Below are 18,033 nucleotides of genomic sequence, written 5' to 3'. Positions count from 1 at the left end.
AAGCTAAGTTAGTTGCCAACAGATATATTCAAGAGGAAGGAATAGGTTATGATGAAACTTATGCTTTGGTAGTTAGACTAGAGGCCATTAGAATGCTTTAGCTTTTGCATGCTACATGATCTTTAAGTTATATCAAATGGATGTTAAGAGTGTTTTTCTAAATAGACTTATAAATGAAGAAGTATATGTTGAACAACCTCCCGATTTTGAGAGTCTTACTTTTCCAAATCATGTTTTTAGATTAGGAAAAGCTTTGTATGGTTTAAAACAAACTCCCAAAGCTTGGTATGAGAATTTATTAAAATTCTTAATCAAAAATTATTTCAATAGAGGGAAAGTTGATAAAACTCTTTTCATAAAAAACAAAGGTAAAGACATTTTAATTGTACAAGTTTATGTTGATGATATTATTTTTGGTGTTACTAATGAACTTCTTTGTTAAGAGTTTGCTAAAACTATGTAAGGAGAATTTGAGATGTGCATAATGGGTGAACTCAATTACTTTCTTGGACTTTAAATAAAATAAGAGAGAAATATAACATTTATAAGTCAAGCCAAGTACACCAATGACATGCTCAAGAAGTTTGGCATGGAAAGCACAAGAACATAGCACACTCTAATGAGTTTCTCAACAATGCTTGACAAAAATGAAAAAGGTATATTCGTTAATCAAAAGCTCCATAGATCCATGATTGGCTCTTGGCTTTAACTTACAGCTAGTAGATAAGACATAAGCTTTAGTGAAGGATTGTGTGCTAGGTTTCAATCATCTCTTACAAAGCCACACTTAAGTGTTGTTGGAAAAATTTTTAGTTATTTGAAAGACACATCTAATTTAGGAATATGGTAGCTAAGGAGTTTTACCTTTGATCTCCACTCATATTTGGATGTTAAATTTGGTGTATGCAAAATAGATAAAAAGAGCACATTCGGTATATGTCACTGCAACATTTTTTATCTATGGTTGCAAAAAGAATTGTAGCCATAGGTGAAAAATCTGCTGCCTTAGGTTAAGGCTACACTTAAAAAAAGTGTAACCTTAGCCAATGTATGAAAAAATTTAGCTGCACTGCTTTATGTGATTTTACAGCAGAACTAATATGCAACCATTTAGCATATGGTTGCAATCCTAAAACCTATGACATCATTTAAAATATGCTGCTAAAAGGTGTACATAACAATACATACAACATTATAATATGCAACAATAGTAACCTATAAAGTACAAACCATGTAAATTTTACAGCAAACTTCAATATATATTGATCATCAAACTTTGATGTTATAACAAATTTTACAAAAGTATATAGCAACAAAGTTTACAGCATTCAATCTCAAATTTTACATAAAGAATGCTCCTTTATCCAAATTTGTTGCTCTAGCAAAAATGATGCTCTAACGAGTTTGCTAATCCTAAAATAAGAAAAGTAAAAGAACATTAAATTATAAAATATAATATAAAATAATCTAAAGACACTGATAAAGCTAAAGAATCAACTCAATGAAACATAGATAAAATCCTTCTCTTTATGAACATGGAATCAAGGTCATCATCCTTCAGGTCAAAAAACTTTGTTCTCATGAGATAAGGCTGTAAGTTCAAATTTAAAGCAATTAGATATTTTGAGTATAGATTTTAACTTAAAGCTAGGGTATGAAAACTGAACTCAAACTTAAGAATAGGTATACCCTACTTACTTGGTCAGTTAGCACTTTTCACATGCTTGAGAATTCCAAAATTCCAACTAGTGGTACCAATGTTGATTTGCAGATGTCCATATAAGATTTATTTAGCTGCACCAATGTAACACCTTTGTATATCAATTTATGCAATTGATAATTAAGTCAAACATTTCAATTAATGTCAAGCATTAAGGAAAAACACACCTCCTCAACAGTTGTATCCTTCTTTCCACCACAAAAAACTGCACTGTAGAGCAAAGTATAATCTGCAATCAAACATAATAGCATGGGAGAAGATAAAGAAGCAGAGACTTGGCTTTGACATTAATTATTGGTTTGTTTTATTATTAATAGGTTATTACTATAGCAGTGAAATTAATATTAATAATCAAACTTGTTAATACTGAGGAAGAAACTGTATAGTGTCAACTATAGATGATCTGAATGTCTTTGACAATGCAAGGGTCATATGATCAATCCTGACTTGAAATATATCATTAAAATAATGTGCAAGCAACTATAGAGGCTGTAATACGTAAGCAAGATGTGTAAAACTAACATAACAAGCTCAAGGTTGGACGAGGTTAACATGAACCCATTAATGGCCACTTACAATATTATTTTCTTGTGATTGGAAGATTTCAAGAGCTAGAGCTATTTATTAACTAATGAACTCCCCCTCCATTAATGGAGAACTCAGGTTGCTTGCACATTCTCTTAATTCTGCTTCTAGAATTTCTATCGAACTTTTGGAACAAATTGAAGAATGTTAGCCAATAATTTAAAGTGACTACTCTTGTCAAAGCAAGGAGATCTTATTCATTAAGAAACAAACTATCTACAATGTTGATTTATTACAATCAAACATGCATAACAATCCTTTTTGAGACAAAATTAATTGCTGCATCTATTATCAATTTTAACTAATAACAGTTAAAATGTCACTTCTAATGCCTAATTTGTCAAAAATTGAACAATTGAATACATGAGCCCATAGTTAAGTTTGCAGCAACAATGATGAAAAACTAACCTACAAACCAAAGAGCCTTCTGCATATCTCGAAATGCAACTGCAACTTTCTGTTAATTTTAAGTTGTCAATATCTATTGATAGTAGATCAATTAAAGATGGGAAAAGGCTTTCAACAGAAGAGGTCATATCACATAACTCACTTTAGCACAAAGTTGTAATGCTTGCTATTAAAAGACAATATATAGAAGCATCTTTTAGAGAGCAAAGTCATTAAAACTCAATAAGATGAAGTTACCACACAAAAGAAATTAGAAGTAAGTCCACAATCAAAAAGTGAAATGTAATAATTACCAAGAGCCTTTCCTGAAGTATTGATAGGATTTGATCTTTAGAGTTAGCACAAAAGATTACAACCATAGGTTACCTAACATAGAAGTGGTAGCATAACTAATTAACATTACTTCCAAAACAAACAAGCATCCATATCGCATCATTGCAACTATCCCATACTACAGAAAGGGGCTAAAGCATTGCTTGAAGTTAATATAAGTAGAGAAATACAATAAAGGAATAAAAAGATTCAGATAACAATAAACTAGTAAGTAAAAGGAGAAAATCCAAAACCCAAAGCTAGTCATGTATGAAGTATGCTAAATAAATAAATAAATAAAGTTAAAAGGATATAAGACTTTATCATAACTACGAAGAGGGGGGAGGGAATTTGAGAAGTTTGTCTTACTTTCACTCTCCATGCTTAGGGCAAGAGTGAGAGAACTTCAAATATGTTTTGACTCGAACAAGTATTATGTGTTTGACTTTGCACAAAGCATACCAAATAAATCAACGCTATTGCTTTCTTAACGACAATACAAAGATAAGACTTAGTGTCTATAAAGGCTAATAGATGATTGGTACCCTCAGTAACTAACTGCAACTTAGTAACATTCTTTACAAATTCAATTGGTGACTCCTCAATAAAGCTTAGATTAAATTTCCTAATCTAAATAGACAAGGTTAAGCAAGATGCAATTATGTTGATATTTTTAACCATAATTGAAGAATTTTAGTTTAAAGTTTTTTGAACATGCTATTTCCAACTACTTTATTAGCACTTCCAAAAAAATCTCGTAACTTATAGTTAATGCCAACAATGTCCTCTCTTTAAGATTTATACAAGATTAGGACTTACTATAATTTAAGAACAAAATAAGATATCGTGGGCTCCAAATCAGGCATTCAAGGTTAACCAAAATATCACATCAATATAATTAAATTATTTAGGTAATGCTCATTAACTCTTTTGGTATAGCTAAAGTTTGAATCTCATTCTCTTCACTTATAATTAATTAATATTTGTTACATATCACATTAAATAATTGTTGTTTAAAGTCGAGCCCCAAACTTGAGAAAAGGGCTAGCTCCTAGATATATCTTTGCTTATTAAAATTACTCTTCTCATGCTTTTTAAATTTGTTTCACTTTAACATCACCCAAAAAAGTTCAAATTTCACCAGATTATGCTATAATATAAACAACAATAACATCTCTGAAACAGTAGAATCCAACCAAATTAAAATTTTATAGAAAATTAGCTACCAAACCACCCAACAACTTCCATTCTTGATAATAAAGCCAAAAAAAAAAGTAAAGAATTTTTTTTCAAAAAAAAAGTTAGAAACCTATATCATGAGTCTCCTGATGATAGCATTAGTTTCGTGGGCATTTAAAAGAATTTTGCACTAGACTAAGTTCACTACATTTCCTATTCTCCTGGAAATCGAAACTCCAAAAAATAAAATGCACATGGTAAATCTAAAATAACATCAAAAAAATTAAAACAAATATATAAAATATCTTGTATCATGGGCATAATTGGTGTTGCGGTCGTTGCAATAGATGGTGCTGAAGGCAAGCGCTTGAGGCTAAACTTGTCCATGCTTGGAAAAAATAACATAAAATCAAAAGGGTTGAGAAAATGTTTTAAACTTTCTTCAAATCCATGCCAATTGAAAATTTTCTTAGTAGCCAAACGAGAAAAATGAATAAAGAGAGAAAAAGAGAATTGATGAATCGAGAAAAAGAAAATTTAACTGTCTTAGGACAACTTTAAGAGTAAAAAAATCTGAAAAATTTTGGTGAGAAACGGAGAAGATATATCATCTGAGCTTATGAGAGATAGATAGTATAAAATGAGAGTGATTTTTCAAGAAAAACTAAAAGGTAAGGAGCTTTGTTTAAAGTCGTTTCATGGCCATGACTTCCTCTATTTTGGGGGGCTTTTTTTTTTAATTTTCCTTTATTTTGTGGGTTTGTCTCTTTGTAATTTATTTTAATTTGTTTTATGTTATTACCCTTTGAATTTTGCATCTGAATGGAAATATATTTAGTGTTATATAATAAATTTTGTTACATTATAACAAATGCAATTAAAATTATGTAGTCAAAAGTCTAAAATGTTGTAATGTGTCAATTTTTAAGTAATATGTTGATCTCATGGTTCTTAAAGAAACAAAATAGTGTTGCTCAATCCACTATCGAAATTGAGTATGTCGTCGCTAAAAGTTATTATGCCCAAGTGCTATGGATGAAGCAACAACTAAAAGATTATGGACTAGGTATGAAAAGAATTCACATTAAATGTGATAACACTAGTGCAATAAATTTCACAAAGAATCTCATCCATCATTCTAGAACCAAGCACATAGAGATAAAACACCATTTCATTAGAAACAATGCTCAAAAAGAGGACATTGTTCTCGAATATGTATGTATTAAAGACTAACTAGGTGACATTCAAAAAGAGGACATTGTTCTTGAATATGAAGGTATAAAAAACTAACTAGGTGACATTTTCACTAAGTCACTTAATATAGAACAATTTTGCAAAATAAAAAGTGAATTGGGTCTCATAAGTCCACCTTAGGTGAAATAAATGATGAAATTGGATGCTCTTGATTAATTTCAATGTAAGCAACTTGAATCTATGGAGTACATATATTACTTGTTTATCTTGAACATTTTTAACTTAGTAATAATGTGAATGATGAGTGTGCTAAATGACTGATTTTCTCTTAGCATGTATGAATTGTGTATTTATGCAAAATTGATGTATAGTATGTTCATGCATTCATCATTTACCTATATATAAATAAGCATGACCATCCAATTCAGGGAATATCTCAAATAATGCGAAAAAGAGAGTTTATTTTCTTTAATTCAAACATTTTTTGATTCCAAAATTACATTTGCACTAGTCCAAAATGATGTTTGAAATGCACTTGCATAAGATATGAGTCCATATTTCTATCAAACTTCATTCATGGACCCTTCCACATGTTTTTTGCACTCAAAAACCACGTTTTAATGACCATTTAAGAACATATATCGATAGTTTATCCATAACTATCGATTAATAGCTTCCAGAGGTCCAAACTAACAATCCCGTGCACCATCTATCAAATGATAGTCAATATTTATCGATAGATAGCAGGCCGAGGCCAAAAATAAAATTTTTGCACACCATCTATCGATAGATAAAGACTCGGGACCAAAAAATAAACTTGTACAAAAAATCTACTAATAGATCACATAATCTATCTATAGGTACATACTCACAGCCAAACGTCATCTATCGATTGATGTTCCCGTCTATCGATGGATGTATAATTTTAAGTGTATCTGACGCTTCCTCTCTCTTATAACCATAACACCTAAACACCTTTTTCTCTCATATCCTCCCAACCTTTTTGTGAATTTTCTTAATTCTAAACTGTTTAAAGTGTTTCTCTCTCAATTTTCAGCATAAAAAACACAAATATTTCTCAAAATAATCCTAAATTTCTCGAATATATGAGTTAAGATTTCATAAAACCCTAGGCTCCCAATCTTTATAATTCTTGGATTCCCTTGCATTTTAAGAGAAATTGTTTCAATTAAAACATTTCCCTCATCCACCTAGACATTTCTATCGAACCATTTCTCACCAAAACACCTAAATCCTCCAAATTTCACAAATTCTCAAAATGAGTCTTTAGAACAAAATGCACAAAAGTGACTGCTCACAAGGGTTCAAGCAGTTCTGTTGGTGCTAGGACATCCTTAACATCAGAAGGGACGTCCTTTCAGCTTAATTTCACTAATCCATCCCATGTTCAAAAATTCAACAATAATTTTGCCAAACGCAAGGTAATACTCGAGTGCATTATTGATTTGATTACCTAAAATCCATTGATTTATCATATCTTGCCAATTTTGAGTATTTAGGATGGACACATTATTTAAAGTTGAATTGGAAATTCTATGAAAATTTAGTTTGAGTCTTTTACTTCAATGCCACCCAAAAATTCGTTGGCTTTGAAAATGGTGAACTAGTGAACCATAAAGATAGGTTTGCCACTCACATAATGGGAAAATGCATTATTCTCACTCTTGCTATCCTAGATCGAGTTCTTTAATTTAATTCTCAACAAAATGATATGTGATATATTTTTTATCATGGTACCTTCTATTCCGCATTTATCTATCCTTCACCAAATGACAAAGACAGTTTTAGTTGTAAAAGGTTATTTTTTTTATTGAGTCTTGCATCTCATTATCACTAACGCCATCTGCTCTCATGGCTCAAACTATTCCATTATCACTAATGAAGATATTTGGTTTATTGTTCACATAAAAAACAACCGCCGTATTGACCTTGCCAAATTCATTATAGATGACATGCTTTACACTATCCAAGGGGGCATAAAAAACCTTCTTTACGACATGTTGATCAACGAGATCCTTGTCTACTTTCATGTTGACACCCATTATGATCCACCCAAAAACCATACCTTGTTTAATCCTATCAATGGGCATATTGTTAATAAATTAGGTTTTGAGTTCAAAAATGACACCTGGGTGAGGAAAGGGTCAATCGATCATCCAGTTTTAGATGATAAGGGTGATGAAGGAAATGAGGGTGAGTTGAGTGCATATCCCAGTGGTTCATTAGTGTTCAGCCTAGTGCACTCGATCCTAGTTATCCTATGTCCACCACATTCGATGTTGAGCAAGCCTTCACTAAAATTCTCTCATATATGGAAACTGTGGACTCTAGGTTGATCATTTGTATGGACATCTTAAAGGCATAAAATTGTGAGATCTTGCAGCCCCAACAAGACTTGAAGGATGAGTTCCACTCTACATTTCCACCACTGTCTTGACTTTTCATGAGAGACTTCTCTTCACGTCAATTTTTGGATGCCTTGGTTGGATGGCTACATGAGCATTTCTTCATCATGCATCATGTAATTTTGGTTGTAATCTTTAGGCGTTTTGATTGTATCTAGTTGTTTTCGGTTGTATTTAACTGTTTATTGTCATGTTTTGGACATTTGGTTTATACTTGGTTGTCATAAGCTTACTTGGTTTTTATGGTTGAATTTCATGTTGATTGTTTTGTTTACTTTTCTCATTGATATAATTATTGTTTTTCAATCTTACTCATCACATTGTGTATCTTTCATAGCTCCATTACCATTTTAATAAACTTGACAAAGATGCTTCAATTGATTCAACTTTCACTGCTCACAATTTTTTTGATATAACAAAAAAAGGGAGAATAGAGGAGTCAAACTTTGTCACTGAACAAGTTTTTTAATGCAAAGATTTATTTAACAAGAACTGCAATTTTCAAAGTGAAATTTTAAACTTTAAATGCAAAGATTGGAGGGGAGTACTTATATTTCATTTTCGACATATATCCCTTCTCAACACTTAATGCTTCTTAACAGTTAGCACTTAAAATTAAGGGGAGGATTTGAATGAAACAAAAACAAATATTGCTCATGGTTTTGTTATATCAAAAAAGGAGAGATTGTTAGATTTATTACCTCAATTTGATTCTAAGTTTTGAAATGACAAACAAGTGAACAAAATTCTTTTTAGATGCTCAAACAAGTCTTAAAGGTTTTTGAAATGGTTTAAATGAAAGAGTTAAGTGTTTTACATTGAAAACAAGCAAATAGGCTCTTTAACTAAGGATTCTATCTTCAATCAATTGATAGATGTTCTTCATCTATTGATAGAGATGAAGAACATTTAGTGGGAGTTGCTTTCGCTGGCAATTGTATTTTAAAGACTATGAACATCTATAGATAGATGCATGCCATCTATTGATAGATAACTAGCCAAAAACACTCCAAAAGGCCCTTGACTTTTATCCATCGATAGATGCTTCCATTTATCGATAGATAAGCATGAATTTTAGATTAAGGAAGGCAATCTATCCATAGATCTCTATATATATCGATGGATGGTGACTATTGGAGCCTAGAATGAAGAGAAAAACAATTATTTTTACTTTAAATGCACCTCCAACCACCTCAAGAAGCTTCAGCAACTATAAATACAAGCTCGCACCATATTTGTGAAGGTTGGAAGACTTTAAAACACAATTCTGAGAGAAGAATTCAGCTACGATCATTCAATATTCTTTGTTCTCCTCTTTAAGCATTTAAGTCTTTTATTGTATCATTTATTGAGTATTCAATTCTTATTTTTCTTTCTCACAAAAAATTGTACTTAATTTGTTACTCAACCTTTAAGGGGCATTCTAGTTGCATCCATCTCATTTATTGTATACTTGTGAGTGGCTATACCTTAACCAATTGTAAAAGTAGTGTTTGAGTGATTATACCTTAACCAAAGTAAAGGTAAAATGGTTGTACTTAATCCATAAAAGGCATTACAGTGTAAGGTTGTACATGATCCAAAAAAGGCAATGTATTATTTTTCATTTCAATAGTGGATTTTAAATTTCTTAGTGAATCTATAAAAGCTCTTGTGTTGTTTTCTCTTTTATTCTGCACAAATTCATTTGTGTTCTTAATTTCTCTCTCTCCACAAAAAATTTATTGATTTGCTCAATTTTAAAAAGGGACTTGGTTTAAGAAATTTTTATTTTTCTTAAATTTGAAAGGAAATTTCAAAATATTCCATTTCACCCTTTCTTGAAAATATTCACATTGATATAATTGTCGCTTATGAGTTCATCTACTATCTGCATACTAAGAGACAAGGCCAAACAGGGAACTTTGCAATGAAACTCGACATGAGTAAAGCTTATGATAGAGTTGGGTGGAATTTTGTTCGAAGGATTCTGTTGAAACTACGCTTCGGAGGTAGATTTGTGGATTTGTATTACGTCCGTCACTTACTTTGTTCTTGTCAATGGTTCCCCAGGGGAGTCCTTTGCACCATCCAGAGGGCTGTGACAAGGTGATCCTCTTTCCCCGTTTTTATTTGTGATTGCATCGGAAGCTCTGTCTAGGTTGTTGAATGTTGCTGCAGAAAATAATAGCATATTTGGCATGAAGGTTGGAAGAGGGGGCCCGACTATCACGCTGCTAGTCTTCACGGACGATACTATGATCTTTGGCAAGGCAAGGAGACAGGAAGTTACAAGTTTAAAGTAGATCCTTGCCACATACGAGCAAGCATCAGGTCAAAAAATAAATTTTGATAAATCGGCATTGATGTTTAGTCATAATACCAAAGAAGAAGGTGCGACAGAGGTGTGTAGAATTTTGGGAATTAATCAAAGACAGTGGGAAGGCAAACTTTGGGCATGCCATTGATAGGTGGGGGCTCAAAGAAACAACTCTTTGCTTTTGTCAAAGAGAGTGTTGAAGCGGTTGGCAAATTGGAAGAATAAATTGTTAAAGCTGTTGCTCAGGCCATTCCAACCTACGTAATGAGCTGTTACAAGCTCTCGGATTCTTTGTGTAGAGAGATCGATTCTATTATAGCTCGCTTTTGGTGGGGTAGTAAGGAAAAAGACTGAAAAATGCACTGGAAAAATTTGGGAACAATGTGCACATCAAAGTTTTTTGGTAGAATGGGCTTCAGGGACACACGTAATTTTAAGCTTGCGATGCTTGCGAAACATGGATGGAGACTTCAGCTTAAGGAACTTACCCTTGCTTATAAGGTTTTGAAGGTGAGACACTTCCCCAGAGGTGAGTTTGTGAACGTCAAGATTGGGTCAAACCCAAGCTACATGTGGCGTAGTCTCAAAGCAATTCAGCTAGATGGTAATCAAGAAAGGGTTAATTTGGCAAGTGGGTGATGCAATTGAAATTTTTGTGAGGAATGATTATTGGGTACCATATGAGACACCTAGATCGGTCTTGGCATGTGACAATTTCATAACAGAAGTAATGAGGGTATGTGAACTGTTTGACAGGGTTACGGGCTTATGGGATGAAGACAAAATCAAAAGATTATTTCCACCTTTCGAATGTAACCTAATTATGTCAATTCCGATTAGCAGAAGATTTCCAAAGGATCGTCAAATCTGGTCTGGGAATAGAAATGGATATTATTCAGTGAAGTCAGGCTATAGACTCCTATGTTCCTCAACAAGCAGCGTGGTTGGAGGAAATTCTTCATTTAATTTTTCTGCGGTGTGGAAAAAATTGTTGCACTTGGATATATCGAGGAAAATTATTCTACTCGCTTGGAGAGCTCTAAGAGGAATTCTTCCAACTCGTACAGCTTTAATCAGACGGCAAATTAATGTTGAGGAGATATGTATTTTTTTTTGGTATTAATTCGGAGACCGATTTTCATTCTTTGTGTTGTTGCCAGTTTGCAGGAGCGGTATGGATGGCAACAAGATGGGGGTTTGGTGATATTTGTACTCACTGTCAATCTTTGTTCTAATGAATATGCTGTTTGAGTGCTCAAGTGATAAAGGAAGATCTTGGGGACATTTTTTGTGTTTTATGGGCAATATGGAAAGCCCGAAACTCACTGATGTTCAAAAATCAGAAGATGGATCCAATGCAAGCAGTAAATTTGGGGTACAACATGAGCAGACAACATAGGGATGCTAATTGCTCTAGTCGACTTACGACCCAGCAGTGTTAGGTGGTAAAATCAACGTGGAGTAGACAGACTGGTTTAAGACTGAATTCTGATGCTTCTTTGTTTGATTGCAGCAACGGTGCACAAATGGTTACGCGTTTTATTGCTAGAAATAGTGATAGAGCTATGGTGCTTGCGGGAGCCAAATGTGTTTTACACTCCACGACTATTCCAGATGCAGAGTTGAGAGCACTGTTATAGGCCTTATTGGTTTGTTTAGAGCATAATACTGCTACAACTGAAATTGAGATTGACAAGAAGGTGGTCGTGGGGTGGTTGACTATAAAAACTATATGGGCGCATCTTACATTTTAGTGGAAGATTGTATTGAACTGATTAGAACTTTGCAGATCCAGTCAGTTAGTTTTGCTCCAAGAGAGACTAACATGGCGGCACATGAGATTGCTAAACATGCAAAAGAGGAGAGGATCTTCTTTATTGTCATAAGCTCTCAAAGATGCGGTGCTTAAGGATGTTTATCAGCTGAATTAATTGGAGTGAGTAAAGAAGTTTTATTGGGTTAATCTAGAGATAAAACATGTAAAGTTGGGTACTCTTTTTTCTTTTGGCCATGGATTTTTATCCCATTAGGATTTTCCATGACAAGGTTTTTAACGGGGCTCACTTTCCATCCATTAGGTGCATTGACAAGATCCATATGTTTTATGTATCATCCTCACAATGTAATTGCTTTTGATGATTAAGAAAATATTCTCCTTTCTTTCAAAAAAATAATATTTCATCTATTTATGAATAAGAGTCCTAATTACATTCAACAAGCTTTCATTAAAAAGTTTTTCTTAAGTCTAACAATATTGAATAATATTATAAAATTTCAATTATATATAATTGGAACATTTAGTAATAAAATTTATCTAATTTTTTTTTAAAGATAAATTTATCTAATTTTTAAATATATAAAAAATTTAATTGCATCCAATGACTTTCATTAAAAATATTTTTCATTATAAATATTAATAAAATTCATCCTATCTGTAAATTAAAATTCTAACTGTATTGAATAATTTTCATCAAAAAATTATTTTTTTTAATTTTATTAGTATTAAATAATCTATAAATTAATATTACATAATTTCAAATTATACATAATTGAAATATTAAGTACCTTTTAATGTATAATTATATTTCAATTCTAATGTCTTTTATTATAGCTAATTAACTTTACACTTGTAAAGTCATCACCGTCTTTGTTGAAAACTTTATTAAAAAAAAAATCATTAAGGGCTAAATTAGAAAATCTAAAAAACTAGAGTGGCTGATTTGAAGTTTTAACCATAACTAAAACCCTAGCCCTCACATCTTCATTTCCTTTTCCTAAAACCCCTGCCTTATTTTCTTCTTCTTCTTCTTCTTTCTCTTACTTTAACAAACCTAGAAGGAAGAAAAGTTTTAAAGAAAGATGGAAATTGACGGGGACACCAATGAAGACAACTCAAGGAGGATTCAAGTGAGATTTGTAACAAAGCTAAAAGCTCCGTATAAAGTTCCCACAACAGCCATTGCCATCCCTTCTGACCTCTCTCGTTTAGGCCTGTCCTCCATTGTTAACAAGCTTCTTCAAGCTGGTAAAAACTTTTTTATATCCACAGAATTCCCAACTGGGTTTTTCTTTTCTTTTCATTTGGAAGTCTTACTTTTTAGTTTCTTAAGAAATTGTGGGGGTGTTTTTGGATTCTAGTTAATATTTTCTGTTATAACTTGGTTTGGATTTTTTATGGGTAACTGTAATTTGTTGCCAATGGCCCCATCCAAGCAAATAAGTGTATGTAGATTTTTCTGGGTAATTGGCTGTTTCCTGGTTTCTTTCCGGTAATTTGTAATTTGTTGCTAATAATCTCTCCAAGCCGGTATACGTATGTAGACGCTTAAGAATGGATTGGTTATCGGTTTTCATCGTGCTTTGGAGGGTGGATAGGTTTGTGTTTGAAGGTGTTCTGGTTTCTTTTAGAATTGTGGGTGTCCAAGTCAATGGGCTTTAGAGCTGTTGGTGTAATTAGTTTTTCTTCTGGGTAATTATTATCTTTTGCTGTTTCTAAAAGTTGGAAATTGTGTCTCTATGAGCAGTGGTTTCTGAGTGGAAAACTGAGCCCTTTGATTTCCTGATCAATGGAGAGCTGGTTCGGATGTCCCTCGAGCAGTTTCTTCTTGCCAAGGGCATTTCCGCGGTACTTTTTCAGTTTGAATTTGCCTTGCTGAAATTTGCTAGAAAAATTTTGTGAAAGAAAAACTAATGAGAAAGATGCAATTCATTTGCTATTAGTCATTTTTAAACTTGTTTAGTTATCTCTTCTGACGGTTTCAGAGACCATCACAAATTTATGTTATTGATTTTTTGGTCAGGCTTATAATTGGTGATACAATTGAATGTGCATTGCCATCTTTCTTATTAAGTGCTTCTCAGGATGGCATTCATGCTAAATTGCAGATATATGAAATTTGAGAAGAATTAGGATAACTTTTCAATCCTTAATTCCTGGCTGTAATGCATGAACAATTGCAGGAGAAAATTTTGGAAATTGAGTACATAAGAGCTGTTGCTCCTCGAAAAGAGGAAGAGCCTTCTCCACATGATGATTGGGTCAGTGCAGTCGATGGTTCTAGTCCTAGGTAAGCGTTTCAATATGTAACCATACCATGGGCACATCATTTTAATCTGTAGCTCAGGGCTTTACTTTTTACTGTAGCATTACTGTTGGTGCTAGTATTATCTTATTTATTAAGCAAGATTAGATGACTTTCAGTTCATTGGCATTACATTTATCTCATAACACTGCTTAATTGACATTGTTTTGCAGGTTCATTTTGACTGGTTGCTGTGATGGTTTGGGAAGGTAAATATTACTTAGTCTTGTCTGATTTTTTTAACTTTAAATGTTGTTGCTGTTTTCTTTTCGTTGTTTTATTGGACTTTTCATTCTGAGGAACTTGGTTAACAGAAATACTCCTTTATTTCTAAACTTTTTCATTTTTATATAATTTCCTTTAGAGTATGGAAAGAAGCTGGACTGTGTACGCATATTCTAGAAGGGCACAGTGATGCAATTTCTTCTGTTAGTATCATCAACTCAGAAGGTTTGGGATAGTAGTAGTCATCTTTAATATTTTAGTCCTTTTTAATGAAGCGTTTTATTGTAGTATATGACTATGTCATTTGAATTTTATTTTCAATAAATTTCAATGGTTATTGCTTTCTTCTGATATTATTGAACAACTCCAAGCTGCTGTATGTATCATCCTTTCTATTTTGGTGAAATGAAACACTGTTACAGGTGTTGTATATCCTGCTTAGTGCCATTAAATATATCTCTAGGCTATTTCATATTTATCTTCATGATTATTTCTGTATTCATGAGTGGGGTCTGTTGCGCATGCAGCGCTGGGAAGTGTTACAGTAGCCACTGCTTCAAAAGATCGAACTCTGAGGCTTTGGAAGGTAACTGGGAAAATGAATGCATTTCGTTATGGAAACTTAATTCCCTGACTATCTGATACATCTCTTTCCTGTAAAAGTTTGATGCAGAGGACTCCAATGATCATCCAGCAATGATAAGAGCATTCAAGATCTTGCGTGGGCATAATGCATCTGTACACAGTGTTGCAGCAAAGACATCTGGAGACATGGTCTCTGCCGTTCTTTAAACCTTTTCCTTTTTTTGTATTTATCATATTGTGATAATGTGGATTTTGAACATCAGGGTCATTGCCTCTGTCTCTTTACTTGATATAGGTTTGCTCAGGTTCTTGGGATTGTACAATCAATTTATGGCGGACAAATGACTCTGATACAGATGGGGATGTGGTGTCAATCAAGAAAAGAAAGGTGAATAGTAAAGCTGAGCAATCTCAATCAGAGGTATTGCATCCTTGCTTCTTTGCCCTGCATTTCAATTTTCATGTAGCTGAAATTGTTTACCAATTACCGTCGTACATAAAAGCTTCCTTGGAGAATGTCCTTGCTTCGTCAAGGCTCTTTGAAAGTAGAACAAGCAGAACATGGACTTTTTCTGCCGGCGACGATGATAAGTATAACACCTTATTGTTTATTGAAGGGGAGGGTCTTATATCCTTGCTTACTCTTAAAATGTTAAGTAGAACATGAATACCTTTTAACCATTATCATTAATTTAATGTTTCTCCCCAAATAGTTATAAAATAACAATGTCATTATGAGGAATGCTACTTATTTGTTCATATACGTTAGCTTTTTAGTATAAATTTCAAAATTTCCTCCTTTTTTTCTTTTTGATGTTTCTCATATACGCATCCTTTTGTTATTGCTTAGTTTATTTTCCGCAGCAAGTTATTTGTATAATTTACTACAATATCATGTTTTGTGTAGGGAGAGGCTGTTTCTATGCTTGTAGGCCATACACAGTGCGTGTCGTCTGTGGTTTGGCCTCAACATGAGACTATTTATTCTGCATCATGGGATCATTCTGTTAGACAATGGGATGTTGAAACAGGCAAAGATTTATCTAATATAGTACGTGTCTCTCTCTCTTTGCATTTGTTGTGTCTGCATACAGTTGCATTCTAGTTATATGATGGGAAGTACATTTTATGCTTCTTGACTCATGTCTTGGCACTTTTTCTTTTGTTTGAATTTGCTAGTTTTTTTCATCCGAGAAAAAAAAGGGCAAAAAGGAAATATTATATCTTAAATTGTTTTTCATTTCTCACTTCCCCAACCTGGTTCCTGTTTTGCTTTCCACTTTCTGTGGTCCTCTTTGCATCCCTTTGACCTGTTTAAATGTTTTTTCATGTCTTTCCTCCTGTCCTGCCCACCTCTTCCTCGAGGCTGGCTTCACTGTACATCATTACATAATGCTAATCTAATTTTTTCTTGAAAAATCGCAAACTGTAACTTATTTTGACTTATGATTTGGAATTTGGGCAGTTGTTGCTTTTAGCATTTGGCTTGATTTCAAAAGTTCAAATACAGCATCAGATACATCTAGATGCAATTATGTTGATTCATTTGTTTCCTGATTTTGTCTTCTATTGGAAAGATAAGATTGAAAAACCTTTTTCCCCCAAAGTTTGAATGAAACCATCCTTCTTTTATGCCCAGTTCTGTGGCAAAGTCCTTAACTGCATTGACGTAGGAGGTGAAGGATCAGCTCTCATAGCTGCCGGTGGTTCTGACCCAATTCTTAGAATATGGGATCCTCGCAAGCCAGGTCTGTTGTTCATAATTTCATGTATTTTATTTTTTTTTCCTCTTTTTCTCACCCACTCAGTGGATGTGCGGACACATAAAACCACCGAGATTTCCATCTCACATGAAAACTTTTACTTTTCAAGGAACATCTGCACCTGTTTTTCAGTTCTCTTCGCATAGTTCTTGGATTTCGGCTTGCAAGTGGCACGATAGGTCTTCTTTTCATTTACTTTCTTCATCCTATGATGGGAAAGTAATGTTGTGGGATCTAAGAACAGCGGTATCATATTCTCTGTTTTCTTTCACTATTTAGCTATATATTATGTGCCAAGCCCAAGGCAACCTTTTGTTTCTTTGGATACTGTTTTGACAAATGCCTTTTGCATGGCAGTGGCCTCTGTCTGTCTTGGATACTCACAAGGACAAGGTATGATGTTATTCTTTGTTATTTATATTCTTTTGATGTAGTTTTGAGTCAAACATATTGAAATCCCCATTAATGTTGTGCCCTGGCTGCATTTTAGGTGTTGTGTGCTGACTGGTGGAAGGGTGACAGTGTGGTCAGTGGTGGGGTGGATGCACAGCTCCGTATTTGTTCAGACATCTCTATTCCATGAGGTAAAATTTAGCTATATTTCTTTAAATAGTCACAGCCATTTGGCTTTGTTTGCTCAAATTTGAGTGGTACTTGGGCTATAATTCATTAATTCATGTGTTAAAATTTCTACTTATTGAATATCCCTATTTTTACAGTCCTTGGTTGTAGCTGGAAATGATTTCATTGCTATATGTAAGGCCTTTGCCTGTGTGAAATCAATGAACATTCAGTTATGTTTACTTTTGTTCTATTCATTATATTATGCTGATGTTAACTTGCCTTTCTGCTACAGAACAAAGAGCATGACAAACTCGAGACCACACGATGAGCATCTTCCATTTTTTTTTATCCAATCATGGACGAAGATGATACTAATGCAGAAAGCATTTACTTTTTTGTTGAAACTGTAGAAAACATTCGCTCACTGGCAACTTGCAGTACAGACCAAGAATTATTGTTGCCTTGAGTGTTTGCTAGGGAATATTGTGTTATTGTCATTAGTTTTGGCTCTAACATAGTGCATAAATTATGCCTTTTAGTTATTTTCGTTTAACTAGGCTCTTTTGGGAAAAATTGATAAGTTGATTATTTTCACAATTAATGGAATGAGGGGCACAAACAAAACAAAGCCATATCCTAGTTATTGTAGTAACACCTCATATGATAACAACTCAGTAAATTTAATCCGTGC

General features: G+C 33.4%; 1 protein-coding gene across 1 annotated transcript; it reads left to right on the top strand.

Moving 5' to 3' along the window:
* Positions 1 to 12,893: 12,893 nt before the first annotated feature.
* LOC18601648 (Transducin/WD40 repeat-like superfamily protein) lies at positions 12,894 to 17,534 on the top strand. Its single transcript, XM_088805184.1, has 14 exons — positions 12,894 to 13,148; positions 13,648 to 13,748; positions 14,084 to 14,190; positions 14,379 to 14,414; positions 14,570 to 14,655; positions 14,958 to 15,016; positions 15,094 to 15,204; positions 15,311 to 15,436; positions 15,923 to 16,066; positions 16,655 to 16,763; positions 16,888 to 17,024; positions 17,136 to 17,171; positions 17,269 to 17,362; positions 17,498 to 17,534. The coding sequence occupies exons 1-13, from the start codon at positions 12,983 to 12,985 to the stop codon at positions 17,359 to 17,361; spliced, it is 1,311 nt and encodes a 436-aa protein (XP_088661310.1). The 5' UTR covers positions 12,894 to 12,982; the 3' UTR covers position 17,362; positions 17,498 to 17,534.
* The last annotated feature ends 499 nt before the right edge of the window (positions 17,535 to 18,033 follow it).

This window comes from Theobroma cacao, chromosome 4 (assembly GCF_053813885.1).
Source record: "Theobroma cacao isolate CCN51 chromosome 4, ASM5381388v1, whole genome shotgun sequence".
In the NCBI taxonomy this organism is placed as follows: domain Eukaryota; kingdom Viridiplantae; phylum Streptophyta; class Magnoliopsida; order Malvales; family Malvaceae; genus Theobroma; species Theobroma cacao.
Note: the sequence above shows the minus strand (reverse complement) of the source record. Positions and strands in the feature narration are given on the sequence as shown.

Bases quoted from the DNA above. Each gene is read 5' to 3' on its own strand.
- LOC18601648 (XM_088805184.1), top strand. From the start codon at position 12,983: ATGGAAATTGACGGGGACACCAATGAAGACAACTCAAGGAGGATTCAA. The intron at 15,205-15,310 runs GTCTCTGCCGTT...TACTTGATATAG, and splicing joins CAAAGACATCTGGAGACATG to GTTTGCTCAGGTTCTTGGGA. The intron at 17,172-17,268 runs GTATGATGTTAT...GCTGCATTTTAG, and splicing joins TGGATACTCACAAGGACAAG to GTGTTGTGTGCTGACTGGTG.